The sequence below is a fragment of the Danio aesculapii genome, chromosome 15, assembly GCF_903798145.1.
Source record: "Danio aesculapii chromosome 15, fDanAes4.1, whole genome shotgun sequence".
NCBI classification, from domain to species: domain Eukaryota; kingdom Metazoa; phylum Chordata; class Actinopteri; order Cypriniformes; family Danionidae; genus Danio; species Danio aesculapii.
Genome location: NC_079449.1, coordinates 23,376,205 through 23,393,860, shown reverse-complemented (window position 1 = coordinate 23,393,860; position 17,656 = coordinate 23,376,205). Strand labels below are relative to the sequence as shown.

Here is a 17,656-nt window from a genome sequence, read left to right as displayed (position 1 = left end):
TCTCTCTCTCTGGATGACATCTGCTCCCAAAATCTCTACTCCTCTTTCATATCTTTCTCCTCCAGCGGCAGCAGAGGAAAAATTATGGGGGGTAGTGGATTTCTTGTCATACCCATATATCCCTCTCTTTCCAGATTAACCCTATCCTCCAAGCTCTGGCACCAGAGACTTAGAAAAGAAATGGAAGGAAGCTTATCCAGCCAGCACGCCAATGTCTGGAGTCCAAATACGACAAAAAGAAGCTAATGATAATTCATATAAGACCTAATATTTGGGCAAATCCCACTTCTCAAGAAAAAGTTGCAGGACGATCTGGTGAAGTTTTGGTTAAATACCAGATCTGCTGTGGTTTGAGCAAATCTCCAAGCACAGCACAAGAGAGAGAGATAGAGAGAGAGAGAGAAGAAAAAAAAAGAACATTGGACTGACAGTGTTGGGGGTAAGGCATTATAAGTAACGTGCATTACGTAATAATATTACTTTTCCAAAGAGTAATAAAACGCATTACTTTTTAAAAAAGGTAATATTATTTATTTATACTTTTAAAAAAAATTAATGCAAGTTACTTTATACCTTGCTTAATTGGCTTTAAAAAATAAAAATGACCTTAGTCAGGTTGAATCACACACTCAATGAGCAAGCGTGCTGCGAAGGAACAGACAGTCAGCTCGCACTCATCATCATCATCAGGTCTCTTATCACAGCATATGAGTCATTGTACTGTGCTACTAACTGAATCTACTAACTGACTAATTGTTCTACTAGCTGATATGAGTTTATTTCGAGTCAGGGGTGGGGCATCCGGTATGTTAGTACTTAATGAAGATGCAAACCGTTTCACGACAACTCAATTTAATGAACTGGTTCGACCGATTCACTTGGAAGATTCAGTTAAAACAAACGATTCATTCGCGAATCGCCTGTCATCACTATAGACGGTGAAAAACAGAAACAATGGCAGGCCGGAGACTTACATTTTTGCAACAGATTCTTGAACTCATGGAAGAAAAGAAGTGGATTAATGTTAAATGTAGATTATGTGCAAGTAAAACTCTTGACAACAACAAGAAACATTAAAAAATAAATAAATAAAAAAACAAAACTGGATGCAAAGCACAACGGCCGCACCATTACAGCCGCACCTTCAGCTCTGATAAAGAAGAAGTTTAAAATAACAGTGTTTTGCAAGCTCATTTATCATGCACTGTATATAATTTAATATCAAAAGTCAGTCTTGAGGAAAAATACAGTGCATACTTCACAGTTATTACTAAGCTGGCACTACATTCTAAGAGATGAGTTAGGGAGAGAAAGTATATGCGTGAATGAGAGAGGAGGAGCATGTGTTCTGTTTTATGGCAACTGCGCTGTAACATACATCTGCTGCAGATGACAGCAGCAGATTTACAGTTTTATACCAAAAAACAACAACAACATGCAAATGTGTGTCAAACTAACACCTGCAGCAGAATCCATTTACATTTTAACAATGTCATTTCCTCCTGCTGATACTGAGGTGGTCAGACCACACAAACACACATGTACATTAATTCATACGAGCCATGAAACATCATCAAAGATGAGACATGGCATTTATGAGCAAAATAATAGGTCAATGAAGTCTCCAAACACATCCTAAAATCCTCAATATAACACAATTGAAGAATTCTGAAATTTTCTTCTAAAATTAGCCTTTTTCTTAGCCTTCTATGTTTATGGTCAGCTATTTCATTTCAAAGGCAGTGAAAATAAACAGTCCTTTGCCAAACAAAAATTTTATTACTGATCATTGACACAGAAGCCTGAACAAATAGCTAATTTTAGAAGAAAAACTGGCACAGGTTTTTGCATCTGATCTCTTCAATTGTATATTAATGACTAAAGATAAAGAGAGATTCCTTTTTCTGTATCTATGAACACATTTAACTAAACAAAGACTCATTTGTTTGGTCATTTTAAGAGTGGTCATTTTAAGTGCCCTTAATATAGTTGCATTTGGCCTACATCTGTGCTTTACTAAATCCACCTAGGTAAATGAGGTGAATGCTGGTTTTATCAAAGCGATCAATCATGCATAAGTCATGAGGAACAAGAGAGGATTAGAGATGATCAGATGTATATGCACAAACATTTCAGACCACCAAGCAAGTCATCAAAAAAAAAAAAAAAACACTATTCAGCTACTGTGAAGAGAATATTTAAGTCTAGTCAGTTCTAGTCAGAATTGAACTAGTAAAAAAAACACTGCAAAATATTAAAAAATGATGTTCAGGATATAGTTCACATACCTAAATCGCATAAGAAAAATGGACCACAAAACCAATAAATACAGTCTTTAAAAAAAAATAGATTTACTTATCACCTTAAAGCTGCATAAATAAGCTTCCCCTGATATATGATTTGGATGATATTTGGCTGTGATACAACTATTTAAATATCTGGAATCAGAGGGTTCAAAAATAATACACTTAAAAAAATCCAAATAGTGAGAAAATTGTCTAAATTAAGTTTCAATCCCAATTCTAGTTTTGTACCCCTACCCCTTCCCCTTGGCCCTTGAAGCAGAGTGTAAAGGGGAAGGGCTTCAAAATTTACCCCTAAAAAATGGGACAGCACTACAACACCTGCACATGTCATCATATCATCGCGATCGATTCGATTGCTTCGTATGAGATCAACATTGGCGACTTCTGTAGTTATTATTTTCAGGAAATCACTGAAGGCAACAATGTCATGTTATCATAACCATATAATGTGGAAATAAGATCGTAACTGTGCTGTGCATTTACACCCTGGCCATATTCATTGATGTAAACACACAAACACAACATTAACATTATACCAGACGCTGTAAAAAGCTCATTCCCAGCCACTAGACTTTTCTGACCAAGTATTCAAATGTCATCTAGTGTCAGATGTGAAAGTATGTTGTGGGACTACTATATAAAAGAGTTATATGAAATTTAGCATTTTTTTATTAAAGCATGAAGGTAAAACGCCAAATAAACACGTTGTAAAACTTCGCATTCATAATAATGACAAAACAATGCTAATTTGTGCACCTCCTGACTTCTGTGTGTAGCTATGCTGCCTTAGTAGCTGGTGTTCTGAAATTTTCATACCTCTTGGTTTCAGCTGTGGTCCAAAAAAATTTTTTTTTAACTCTAGCCCTTCCCCTTAGCCCTGTGCCTTCAAGCTAAAGAGAATTGGGACACCCCTTCCCCTTCACATGAACGCACAAAACAAGGGGTAGGGGTAAAGGGAAAGGCCAAGGACAGAACTAACCAAAAAATGTAGTTTTGTATATTAACAGAAGGAAATTTACAAAATATCCTAAATGCAACATGATTTTCACTTAACATTCCAATGATTTTTTTGAATAAAAGAAAAATCCATAATTTTGACACATTCAGTGTATTATAAACCAAAAACATAGCCGTGTATCAAATACATTCAAAAAGGTTCAATTCCAAGAATGCAGAGAACGGACTTGTGTTCTTGTGAAGACCAGTGTTGCCAGGTCACCTCGGAAGAACGAACTCGGGAGACCTCAAGAACAGAGAACACTTCCTGTGAGAAATGAGATGCTGTGTTCTTCCTGATGATCACGTGACCTTCATGTGTTTTTAACAGAAAGGTATTTAAACATTACAGTGTTCATACAACAATTTATTGTTTTTTTCCAATTCAATGTATATAACATGCACAAAACCTTTACAAATACACTTTGCACAGTATAAATAAAACAGATTTTAATATAAAATTCAGCATATAAACACCCTTAATGTGTTTATGCCTTCATTAAGATTTTCACTTTCACAGTCTCGTTTGGGGAAACTCTTGAGATAATGAAGTTATTTCTCCAAACTTTAATAATAAATCTATATAAAATGCGGCACTTCCCACTTCCCTTTATTCAGTCGCAATGACTTCTGGGACTTCTCGAGCGAGTTCGGTGCTCAAGTCTGCATCGGTGCATCCTCGATACCAAAAACACATCCGGGAACTTTCAGGTGTCCTCCGCTCTTGCGTTCTTGAGTTTTGGAACTGAACTTTGGCGCTTAATGATGACGTTACACGAGAACACGAGGACGCAAGAACGCATATGGAGAAACAGCCAAAGAGAACAAGATATTATTGTTTATGCTGCATGTGCAATATCAACCAATATACAATACCCAAATCACTAAATCATTACCTCTAATGGATCTTTAAAAAGTTCAAGATGAGATCTTTTTGTACGGTCTATATATGTGCTATAGCGAAAGGACAAAGGACAGATCTGTAGGCTAGCAGAAGCCTCTCGAACAGAGGAGGGAGTTTGTGGTGGAGCGGCTGGGCAGTTCTGCTAATTAGACCGCAGAGGCGAACAGCTCCAGGGGCGTTGCTACCATTTTCAAAACCATCATTAGGAATCAAAGGGTGAGGAAGCACGGGGCTCTTTTCAAGCAGCATCTTCAAAAAGAGCCTCCACGGCCAGTCCTGACAGCACACCTGAGAGAAAAGACAGCAGAAAGATGGACACGCTAAAGCTAGCAGCTGAGCCTCTCCAGGTGCACAGACGTCAATACAGACTCGCTCTCTTTTGTTCATTCTCAACCACAGATCTTGCTCTCGCTCTGTGTCACACTATAATGACTTCTCCTGCTGAGGAAATGTGACGAGACCAGACAGGACCAGCAGCACTGTGGCTGACGAAACACAGGACAACTATAGCTTTCTTTGTGATAGTATTACACTCAAGAACACACAAAAAAATAAATCATTCTACACAATGATGTGTGAAACATATGCTGGATTAGTTGGAGGTTCATTCTGCTGTGGTGAGTCCAGATTAATAAAGAGACTTAAGCTGCGGTCACACTGGGCTTTTCTCCCTATAGACTTCCATTAATATTCACACGAATGCGTCAGACCGGAAACGCAAGGTCATGCGACACGATGCGAAATCGAATCACTTGACTGCGTGAGACCAACCGAGGATCAAAACATTACCTCTCTGGACAGAAATGTAAAATATGGACTAATCGCTTGCGTTTTTTAATGTCTAATTATCTTGTTTAATCCCGCCTTTTTTGCAGCGCCGTCCGACAGAATTTCGTAAGCTCAAACTCTAGTGTGAACGCAGCTTCAGCCGAAAAGAAAATGAATGAATGAATGAGTGAATATCTCACAATTCAGTTTTTCCACAATTCCTTGTTGTTATTTTTGCTTTTTTTCGGTTTCACCATTGAAAATAGTTCTCTACAAAGATGAAGCAGAGCATCTGTTCGTCTCTGAGCACTTTTGCTTATGAATGAATGAGTTTTTGAATGAATCGAGTGAGTCAATAATTCATTCATACTTAGCTTCAAGATGAATCAGCGATTTTGAACTAATCACTTGAATGAATGATTCGATTAAAACACACATGACTTACTGCCACATTTTGCTGGCTTTAGTGTCATATTAATCCATGACAGGCTTAAACTAGTTAAGGTACCATCACAAAAACACATTTACAGCAAAATATTGTTATCAGGAAAAAAAATTATATCAATTTTGCCAATATCGCACACAGCCATATCATATATATATATATATAGCCCCTTTGACCTCTCAATGCTGTGTGATATTAAAGACAAATGTGATGACATGCTAAATAAATAAATAAAACAAACATTTTAAACATTTTAATATCAACAAATGTTTTGTATTATTCAGGGGGTAAAAAAAAAAGCGACAACCTCTGAACATGAACAGCCATGTTTTAACCGTTCCATTAAACAAATCAGATTTTTTAACAATGTATGCAATCAAAAATAAATATCACTACAACTTGGTCAACCAATAACGCTTTATCAACCTGAAAACATCAAGAACAATCAAGTCAACAAAAAAAACACAAGAAACAAAGTGGAGTTTCTTCTTTGTGGTCTTACTGATTTCTGAACATGGCGTACAGTATTTTAGCATTCATACTAAAATTGTTACAATTTCTGGACAAGAAAACCAGCATGTCCATTCTGCTTGGTTTCAGAGATGAACATTGACATGCAACTGCATTTCCTGATTTGCTGAAGTCTTTCAGAAGGTGTGCTTATGGCAGGAACACGTGAATTCAATTCAATTCAATTCATCTATATTTCTTTAGTGCTTTTATAATGTAGATTGTGTCAAAGCAGTTTAACATAGAAGATCTAGTAAATTGAAATTTAAACTGTGTCAGTCCAGTTTTCAGAGTTCAGTTCAGTGTGGTTTAATTTTCACTGCACAATGTCGAAACACTAACCATAATTTGCTTTTGTATTAAATGACTCATTTACTGCAAACAATTACAATATGTTGCAATATGTTGATGTACTGCACAACCCTACTCAGTAATACCACCCAATCCCTTTGAGAAATCAACCACCACTCAAATATCAAATACCTTCTTTCATGAAGTCAACGATGAAACACCAAACCCTAAAACAAAGTCCCCATCCGTCCCACACACACTCGCTGACACTCTCCTGTCCTCCAGCACTCAACCACTTGAGCTGTTCATCTGCCCCGGGATGCTTTTGTACCCCCTTTCCACCTGCCACTCCACCACTCTGTACTGCACATCTGCAGCGCTGTCCCACAGACATGGACAGGAAACATCCCAGCATCGAAAGAAAATCCTGCTTCCTCTCATGCATGCATAATCACTGGCTCTTTCTTTCAGCTGCCAAAAAACGGGTCCGAAACAATCACTAAAATAACGATGGAAGCTGAGCCTGCACAACTTGAGAACACAAACCCTCCGGCTTGGCAAAATCATTGGAGATCCTCCACAAACCAGAGCCGAACACCCAAGAGATTTAAAACACTGGCCTCTGGCACCACAGTCGCTAACTCCCAGAGGCTGAGATCTTTGCTCCAGTCACGACTTCACTGAACCAAACATGGGCTGTTTCTTTAAAACTGAAACCCTGTAGGCAGAGCATCTGATTTGCATTCACCACCTCTGACGCCTTTGGGACGTTTGCTCAGTAAAGGGAGAAATACACACCTCTTGGCAAGGTCAACGGTAACGGCGCATAACCAAGTGGGACCGACTGGAAATATGGAGACTTGGCATAAAAAAATGCAAGATGTTCAGCCTCAGACATGACTTTAGGGCGTTTGCTCAGGAGGATTCCCATTAGACCGAAAACTAATCTTGCAAGTGAGGGTGAAAAAAAATAAAAGATGGAGAGGAAGAATATAAAAAATATAAAAAAAAACAGGCAATTTTCAAAGAGCGCCGCTTGTCAAGTTCATTTTCTGACAACAGCCTGAGCTCCGGCGCCCCCCTGGAGTCCTGGATGAGCTTCTGTGTATTGACAGTCACAGCAGGAAACTCGTCCAATCATAGCGACCGCTTCAATGGGACAGGCCTAAAATACTGTGCCAATGTGATGATTGATCCGCAAATAACTGATCTCCCTTCACACAGGCAAAGCAGATTTTATGAGACTGCGCACATCCTAGCCAACAAAACAGTTTGTGGGCATTAAATATGATCTGCGATTAATGATTCATTTATTTAATAGGGGCAGAGCGCATGTTTGTCTGAAATAAAGTGGGAGTGATTCTTTTCATGAACAAGATTTTTTTATTCTGATGTCTTTTGATGTTTTAGCTCTCAAAAATATCTAAATCTATAAGTAATTAGAGGTTTTATACCCTGGTTTTGAGGCTGGCTTGAGGGATGAGCAGGTTTTATTGGCGCTCAGTAAAAGCCACTGCTATGACTAGATGACAGTTGTGCACTGTAAATGTGAATGTGATCGGGCTGTCATGTTCTCAATAAATAAAATAGTGTGTGTGCTTAATGATCCCGTGAAATAAAATAAAAACTATTAGATATTAGTTTCAGTTTGTTAGTTTTATGGATATTTATAAGCTAGTGGGCTACAAAACTGACAAATTTCGCTTTCAAAAGATATAAACATGCAAAGCTTGCAGTTTGTCACTTCCGCCTAAATCGATCAACTATTTATTCACGTCAATTCATACTTTAGTTTCTCATCAAATCTTGACCAATCAAATGCTCTCTAGTATCTGACATGGCCCGCCCCCTTCAAGATGCTTCTCATTTGCTTTTTATTTGATGCCAAAGCAGTGATAAAAACAAAACGCTATTGGCTGTTTTTTAAGAGGAGGAGCTGCTATATGCCCCGCCCTCTCTTCAGTTTTCAGTTGAGAGTACATCAAACATTGAATAAAAAAAAATTTGATTTCAAAGCACCTCATGGGACTTTTAAGTCACAGATGAGCTAGCAGACTTTCTCTTCTATGATGTTTAGAGAGTCTATGATGTCATAGATGAGTACATTGCAGAATCTGCTGATTTCTCAACCTGGTGTCAATTTATTTCAGTAACAAGGATGATTTCAGTTGAGAAACTGAATAGATATTAATTTAGTATGATGACCTCTTGTATATCAATAGCTCATGAAAAGTTGATTTCTCAATTCATGACCCCTTTAAAAGTTCAAAAATTTACATTTTGTCTCCATTCACTCACACTCAGTGGTTCCAAACCTTTTAAATGTAACCAAATATCCTGTAATGATCATAAAATAAGATGTTATTGACATCGACTGTATTGTTTTCCTATTATGGATGTCAATTGCTACTGGATTCCAACATTCTTCAAAATAGCTTCTTTTGTGTTCAAATTAAATAAAGAATAAATTAATATATAAAGATTTGTAACCACAATGCCAGTTTAAATGTCATCAAAAATGTTAAAGAAATTATTTGATAATCAATTACTGGAAAAGAACTGAAAAATGGACAATAGATGGCACATGTAGACATGTGTATGTGTGCATGCACAAAGTTTGAGTTTTACTGATACATTATTGATGTTCATATTAACAATGAATTTGAATTTATTGGTATTAAATTTTATGATTTTATTTCAGTTATAGCTTCAGTAATTTTGTTCTGTGGTTTTGTCATTTTTCTTATTTTCCTCTATATATTTTTTATTAATTTGTGTTTATTGTTTTCAAGTTAGACTAAATGGAATAAAAAAAAAGTTTCCTTCTTAACAAGCTGAAATAAAATGTTTTGACATATTTTAAAGATCAAAACCTGATTTTGTTTTATGATTTCAGTTTACTACAATATATACATTTATACAACAGTTCTGTCTGGTTCTCGAATCTGACTGGCTGATAGCAGTGCAATATTCTGCAATATCAGAACTCCTTCACACTCCTGTATTACTCCGCTCACATAGTGACAGTAGATCAATAAACTCACTACAGTTGGACAAATATTGTAGCTGTTGGACAACATAATGTACTTTTGAGGCTTTTTAGGTGAGAATGTAGTTGTTTAGATTGCACATCACGTGACCACACACACTGTCATGCGCTCATCTGAACTCCAGAGAGCAGTGCACGTCAGACAGATTATTCAGGATGTACCGCCGGATCGTGTCTCACTATAGCTGTTAAACATGATTTTTAATTAATCTTGTCTCTATCTAACGACTCTTAGGTCTATTGAATCTATCAGGTAACGTGTGACAGCATCAGTACACTGCTTTATTCTTTCACTTTTACACTTGTACTTAGTAATTTAAGTGAAGACCTCAGATATTGTTGCTTGGTTTCTGTTGGTTGTGCACCTTTTTTTACTGATGCCATTCTAATATGACACAGATTACTCTGCCTATTCGTGCCAGAGTCTCACGGAAAAAGTGATTGACGTGGTAATTTATGTGTAGCTTATCTTTATTTATTTATGATTTGTTTATGGGTAAAACAAAGACCATGTGGGTCAGGCTGTTGAAACGGTATGCTACAAGCAATTGATCTGTTATGAATTAATTAATTATTCATAAATAATTAATTCACCTCCACCTATGATGACGATGCCATCGTCCATCGCGATGTTTCACATTACACATCGTATGATGCCAAATTGGTCGACCCCGCCCAACCCTAGAATGTATGCATTTTGTGTAGGCCACTCTTTGTATAACCCTGAGTTACTATTTGGCTGGCCATCTGTTTGTTTCAAATGAGTCTCCCGTTTTCGTTACTGCAGACTAGTTCAGTAAACAAAAAGAAAGAAGAAATGCCTGCATGTGTTTAGCGTCTGTCCTTATCAAAACCACAACAGTAATCTGGTAGTGTTAGCGCTGCTTTAACTATTTTGAGATTAATTATTGTGATATCCTGATTACAATAGAGAAATACTGGGAAATCTCTAGAACTTATAATCAAAGTGTGAGCAAAATCACCCGTTTTGTCATCACTTTAGACATTACACCAGAGAATCATTCAAACACTACCTTTAAATTGACGTTAGTGAATTAGTAACGGCTTCTGCTGTTCTGACGTCAGCTGCAAATATGAAGGGATGGCGAAAGAAAGTAGTTCCTAATACAAAAGGGTTTTTAGACTCTCCGTGTTTGATGTTCTTTTTTATATACACGATTATGCCGTCGAACTGTTGTATAAATGCAATATCACAAGAGTAGCAGTGCGATGTAGCTGTATATCATCACTTGTGGGACTCTACGCACACCTCCCACCAGTGCTGATATACAGCCACATTGCACTGCTACTCATGTGATGTTGCTCATATATATATATATATATATATAGTCTTTTTTCAACTTTTTGAATGAAATTAATTTATTGTGAAATTACAATTCTCCTCACATATCTCAGTTTCCACAAAAATATTAAGAAACAATGACAATAACATGCCATTTTTTAGCACCACATTTAGAATTGACATTTTAAAGAAATTAAAAGAAAACTACATTTTAAAATTAGATTACTTTTTTTTTTACTATTTTTCTCAAACAAACACACCCTTTTTTATTTAGTCTACATGCAAGTATATGAATATGACAATGAATTTTGAAACTACCTAATCATTTTAAGAGTGATTATCAGGAATATAATCTATTAAAAAGTCACATGAAACTGTTAGTCAAACCCTAACAGAAAAAAGGCTTCACAAGAGTTCACAATCCTTTGAAGATTCACAGATCAGTCTCTCTTTCTCTCGCAATGCCAGAACAGAACAACACTTTAATACCTCACATCATAATGCCTCCAGCAAGTCATATGACACCTTTCCAAAAACAAAAGCACATTACTTACGTAACTCTGCCGGTCAGTGTGGTCTGCACGTGCTTCTGGAATTCAGGATATTTGGAGGCCAGATAAACAAAGTCTGGAGGTTTGTCCTTGTAGCGGTTTCGAGGATGCATGGATTTATTCAGTGCCATTCTTCATGAAACTCTGCAAACACAGAATGAACATGACTCCATCAGAAAAAAAACAACCAAACAGATTTCCAAAAAGATTTTAAAGGATTTTTGTCCTCTAATTTAAAATTCTCATGCTGTTTTGTATCTGTATGAACAGTGTAAACAGATTCAAATAGATATTAAGACACCACTCACTTAATGTTTCACTAAATGCAAAATAATGACTGAGACTGTCAGTTTCTAACATTGTGCCTATACAGTCTTTTTTATACACAACAAAATATTGTATATTTACCATATTAACATGGTAAATACTGTTATAATTATAATTTTTGTAACACAAGAAAAGACAGTTCTATAGATTTGCAGAAATAAAAAACCACGAGCAAAAGTAAATGATGGCATCTCATTTTGTGGTGAACTGCTTCTTTAAATCTTGTTTTTCATAGCCAAAACTTAAAGTGCGACATTTACGTTATATGCTGTTATTTCAAAACATATATATTTATAAATAGATAGAAATAAACAGATATGTTAAATATCACGTTGCCATTGCACTTGTTTTGTGTGTAAGGTAATACATGAACCTAAATCACAAGTGTTTGTGGACAATCTCTTGAGAAATGATGCTAAAACTAGCCAAATAGCAAACAGTTTTACCACAAAATATTACAAAACATGCAGCTGTAACAAACTGCGCATGCGACACTGTAACGCATCGATAAATCATAAGAATAGATGAATACCGATAGATGAAAACTTCAGTAGTTTCTCAGTGTTCAGCACACTCGGCTGTCATTGGCGAATCACGTTGCCTCAACGTTGTTATTCCCGGGTTCCGCTGTCGTCATAATTCAGCGTCGGCGAACGCTTATGGCGTCATAAGGTTATTTAATAATAGTGATAATATTTCATTTTTGACAGATGCTTGTAATTGCGAGGCTTAAGAGATTGAGAATATATTCTTAACATGCAATTTCTTCAGTTTCCTGTCGAGAGAGTTGCAGGAGTGCAGGACTACTGTTGATTCAACTGTATCTCAACTTACATCAATAAACAGACTAAAAATATTGAATTAACATCTGTATAACTTTATAAAAGTGAGCTGAAACCTTATTAACTCAAAAAATAAGTTAAAGCAACATAAAAACAGTTGTCTTGACTTTTTGTATTTAAATCATTTACAGCAGATGTCAAAGCCAGTTCCTGGAGGGCTGCAGCCCTGAGCAGTTTAGTTCCAACCCTGCTTCAACACACTTACCCTAGGTTTCAAACAGACCTGAAGGACTTAGTTTGATCAGGTGTGTTTAATTTGAGTTTGCCACCTGTGATTTACAGCATAGCATGTGGGTCTAATGTTTTTTTTTACATTAAAACCGTAATATTGAACCAGGCAGCAATTTTCTTTATAATACTTAGAATTCATAATCCTTCCTGGTTTTCTACTTTTATATTGTGCATGGAAATTTGAAATGCACAATCAGAAATGACCACAAACGGCCATATTTGTCTACCATAATTCGATCTACTAATTGTATTTCCAACTATAAATTTAAAAAAAGGTTTTGTTATTAGATTAAGCCTTTTATGTGCATTAATACCAAGACTCTTAGTTAAACTACACATACATTTGAATATATATATTTTTACTCAAGCTGAAGTCTAACTCATTTATTTATTCTGTCTTTAAATTCCTAAAAGACAGAAGAATTAAGAATTTTAATTGAATATTTTAAATGCACATCCCTACATATTACGTGCATTTCTTTTTAGTCTCTTATTTTTTTTAAATAACAAGCAGCACCTTCATTGTATCTTGCATTTAATGACACTAAATCCTTCTATTCTATATAAAAAGCATGCATTATTTTTCCACTCCCATTCAAACACTAAGGAGTCCCGACTCTGCTTAACTTCCAAGAACAGAAAAGAATGCCATTAACAGTTTTTCTGACCCGTTTGGTTGTTCAAATCCCCCCAAAAACTTAAACCCATAAAACAAATGATGTGCATTTAGCTAACTGGTTAGGAGTGTTGCATGATCCCTGTTTGACTCCGCACACAGCATCAGACACAACATTCTTTTTTTTTTTCTTTAATTATGTTGCAAACAATAACATCCAGATATATTGTTAACAATTGGCCGTGTGAACAGTGATACCATAAAAAGCAAAGAGTCCCATTCAAGCTGTGAAGTCTGAAGCCTCCAATCTATTCACAAAATTAATAGCTGATGATAGACCTGTGGCTGGAGGACGGACCTGCAGGCACCACCTTCACCAGTCTGCCTGTACATGAACTCATCCAGCGTGTTCTGCAGTGGGATTGCTTGGGACCTGCGAATGGCAAACCTTCTCTCCGGACACAAAACAAAGCAGGACATCATCGTTGTCGAACCACGAAAGGCGTTATAAAGGGATGGGTTAAAAGCGTTTGTTTACCTATTGATTCACGTACTTAATTCATTAAGATTTACCTTCATGTCATTCCAAACAAACAATACTATTGCTCATCTTCAAAACACAAATGAAGATATTATTAAATCAAAACAAAGACTTCCATCCCATCACTGATAGTCTATTCTCCCCAAAATGCTTCAAAAGATTTAAAACTTAATGTGTAAACGTCAAGCGGTTTAATTCTAGTCTTCTGAATAGTCATGATCACTTAATGATTCAATTTAATTTGGGCTTCAGTTAATATAAATATCAATTGATTATGTTAACAACATTCAGATTTGCTCGCTTAAGCTTAAGGATGCTTTGTTGGTGAGTGAAAGCCAATCAGTTTCATTCTTGTCTGTCTTATAGCATATTTCTGCATCTACAACCAATGAGGCTTATTTTCACTTGAGAAGCAGGTATGACTGCGCTTCTGTTTTTGGTTGTTGATCAAGGTTTATATCGGAATGAAGCTGAAAAAATTAAGCACTCATATCTCCTCATTTGGTTTAAACCACTTGATTCACATGGACTTTTCCCACAAATGTTTGTAAAGCATTAAGAGTTTTGAGTGCTCTGATTTTGAAAGCAGATCCAGATCTCGAAGATTTCTGTAAAAAATCCCCTATTTGTGCTTTGAAGAAACAAAAGTCTTGTTTTTGGGAAAGACATGAAGATAAAAAAAATTAATTAGTAGTAAAAATGATTAATTTTTAGGGCAAACTAACTATTAACAAAGACAGTTCTCCCAAAAATCTTGTCATCTTCTGTCTTCTGAAAAGTTCTGTCATCATTTTCTCACCTCCACTTGTTCCAAATCACAAAAAAAAAGACATTTTGAAGAATGTTAAAAGCTACTATCCTCTGTAATATACATGTATTTTCTTCTACTACAGAAGCCAACAGCTACCAATTTCAATCATTCTTTAAAACAATCTCCTTTTGTGTGTTCAACAGGACAATGAAACTTCCCAGCACACAATTTTATGTTTAATAGACATCTAACAGACATCTAAACATAAGACAGCTCGGCTAAAACAAAGCTAAACTTGGGCTGTCAGTGAAAATCTAATAGACATCTAAGAATAGCCCAACACTAGACTAGTAGCCAAATAGATTAGAAAGACTTTATACGTGTAGTCACTCATTTCTGTTTATTTGATGATTAGTCTAGTTTTGGCCTATTCTTAGATGTCTGTTAGATTTTCACTGACAGCCCAAATTTAGCCTTGTTTTAGCCAAGACGACAGTGTTTAGATGTCTATCAGACCTCTTTTAAAAACAAAATGCTTGTTGGGTTAAAAAGGTTTGGAACCAACTGAAGGTGAAAAAAAGGCAAGTAGATTTCTAATTTCACGTGAACTACATCTTTAATGCCTCGATTAAAGCCAATCATAAGGGAATAGTGCTACTTATTGGAAAAGATAAGCTCTGGACAATGTGATTACATAACAAATGATTCGATTCAGCAATATGTCTGTTCATTTTTGGTTTAGGTTGCCAGCTGCGTTACACAGTGAAGTGACTGAAGAACCAATGTCAAATGTCTCAAGCAAAAAAAACAAACAAAAAAACAGGAGGCATCAACGGTGTTTGCTTGTGATGGGCACTTCTCCCTTGGGTTGCTCAGTCTGCCACAATCCCATAGCCAAATGAAGTCATCATCTTCATACAAGCATACACACACACAGATCGGCCTCTACAACCACAAACCGAGCGGCCCGCATTTAGTGTACATATCTGGTAGGACGTCTATCTCCATCAACCAATCATGCCACAATACATAGGTATCGAAGATGTCACTGACCATTTCAGGACGGTTGGACATCAAATATGGCTGACTGTTGCCCACCAGTACGCTTACATGCAGCAATGCTACGTTGAAAGGTAGAGATCTCAGACTAGTCGCTATCAGATTTTCAGCAGCAGTAGGTACATCCAGTACGCACACAACAGGAAATCGCTTGATAATAGCATGGTTAAGCAGTGAATTCTTTATTATATAATTGCATTGGAATGAAAAGGCTAATTAAAATGATATCTGTTCAAAAGCCTTAAATTGGGTAAACCCTCAGTCCGACCGGACCGAAGATCCAACAATAGCAGGGATGTGCAAGTTAATTGAATTTCTTTTGTCTTCGCACAAAGTCAAAAGGCATTTTTTCTTCTTCTTCCTTAAAAGATATGGAATGGTTTATCTCCATGTTTGGGACTTTATCAAATCATTTCCCATTGTGTAATCATTTGTACATTTATTAACAGATATAGCAGAGTGTGTGCCACTCGTCACACTTAAGTAATGGCTTGAGCACCTGTGGTTATATTAGGGATATTCGGCCACAGTATGAAGATCCCTTTACAACAGGATTCACACTCCACAGAGAGAGAACAGGCAGATGGTTAAGTTTGTAGCTTCGAGACTTGTAGATTGAGCTTCCCACAGTAACCCCGATCATTTTTTGTGTCACCATAGAAATCTTTGCATCCATTCTTATAGGATTTTTGCACATCCCCCTTGATAAGGGGAAACTTTGAGCCCTTGTCATGCTTTACACCTTGGGTCCAAACTGAGGCTTGCGATTTCTTAGTCTCAGCACAACTGCCATAGAGGCAAGGAGATTATTAAGCATCGAAAGGAAGAATCAGGACGTCTTCATCTGAATGCAAACTCTGATGGCCAATTCAAGTGCTTTGTAGAGGCAATGTTTAAGTTTGAAGTGCTCCTGAGTGACCAAAATCGTTACTAAAGCTATCTTCGATTCGGGGCGGGAAAAAAAGAAACATAAAACTCTTGCTGCCCTCTATATGCAACAATGCTTTTTTTGTACAAATTCACTCCTAGAATTAAGCAGGATTCTCTCTTACAGTGTAAAGTCATGTCTCTGGGATTGTACTTCTCAGTAGGACGTGTCATGACAAGCGTACAAAGATTTATTCCCAAAGGTCTCCAGACAAAACACATGAAAACGTTCTTAGATGCAACCGTTAAATGTTATCTAAATCCACAAGAGAAGAGAATGGTATAAGTACACTCCAGAAGTGATGTAACAAAGCTACAGAATAACTCCGATAACAAGCCCCAGATCAACTCTCCACCTCAGCATTTATAGATTCCTTCTGTAGCCTTTGCCCCTTGAAAGGTCTCCAAACTAGGCACAAACAGACTAAGACAGTGGAAAACAAAAACAAAATAAACTAAATAAAATAAACAAATATAAATCAGACACTGTCATTAAATTATCAGTTTAGTGCCCTACATTTAACCCAATCAGCTTCTGCCTTCGGTAGGTCAGGCTGATTGAAAGATCAGCCCGTGTTAAACCTATGGTACTTCTAGACAACATTATGTAAATTTACAGTATACAGTTTTGGATTCACCATGCAAGAATACTTTTTTTTTTTTTCATTTAATAGCTCGATCTACATCCAGAATAATTTACATAAAAGGACACGTTATTGAACCGGAGCTCGTGGGTGATGACCGTGGTGTTCGAGTGCATCCAGAAGAGCAGGAGGAAGCTGAGGGGGAAGTGGAATGGGTCCAGGGGGGTGGAGGGGAGCATGGTTGTGTTGTGAAGGGTCCTGGCGGGTATGATCAGCGACATTCCCACACTTTTACTGTTTGATCTACGCTCCCGGTGACGACGTACGGCGCGGTCTTGTGGAAATCTGAAGGGAGAGGAAAGATACTGTACTTTAATGACATAAAACATTAAACACCCCACAGTGCTCAGCATATACAAGTACACCCCTCACAAATCTCTCTTTTAAATTCATATTTTTAATAGGAAGCTTTACAATACTATATTTGTGCATATACATTAGATTAGTCAGTACTGAAGCCAAATCTGGAGCTTATTTAACAGAATAACTTACGATAACGGTCCAAAAACTAGTACACCCAAATGTATATGTTAGAGAAAAATATTATGGTATAGAAAAATATTAAATACAAAATAAAAAAAGGAAAAATTGAAAT

General features: G+C 36.7%; 2 protein-coding genes across 3 annotated transcripts in view; both read right to left on the bottom strand.

Moving 5' to 3' along the window:
• The window catches only part of mettl16 (methyltransferase 16, N6-methyladenosine), a 56,355-nt gene extending 44,284 nt beyond the window's left edge, over window positions 1-12,071 (bottom strand). The window contains exons 1-2 of the mRNA XM_056473769.1: window positions 11,983-12,071; window positions 11,127-11,267 (exon numbers count right to left, since the gene is read on the bottom strand). Of these exons, the coding sequence (XP_056329744.1) occupies window positions 11,127-11,254 (128 nt within the window). The 5' untranslated portion in view covers window positions 11,255-11,267; window positions 11,983-12,071. The remainder of the gene's footprint in view (window positions 1-11,126; window positions 11,268-11,982) is intronic.
• A 3,585-nt stretch (window positions 12,072-15,656) lies between these two features.
• pafah1b1a (platelet-activating factor acetylhydrolase 1b, regulatory subunit 1a) overlaps window positions 15,657-17,656 on the bottom strand; it is a 49,847-nt gene continuing 47,847 nt past the window's right edge. For both annotated transcript variants that reach the window (XM_056473212.1, XM_056473213.1), the window contains exon 11: window positions 15,657-17,346. In XM_056473212.1, the coding sequence (XP_056329187.1) occupies window positions 17,273-17,346 (74 nt within the window). In that variant the 3' untranslated portion in view covers window positions 15,657-17,272. The remainder of the gene's footprint in view (window positions 17,347-17,656) is intronic.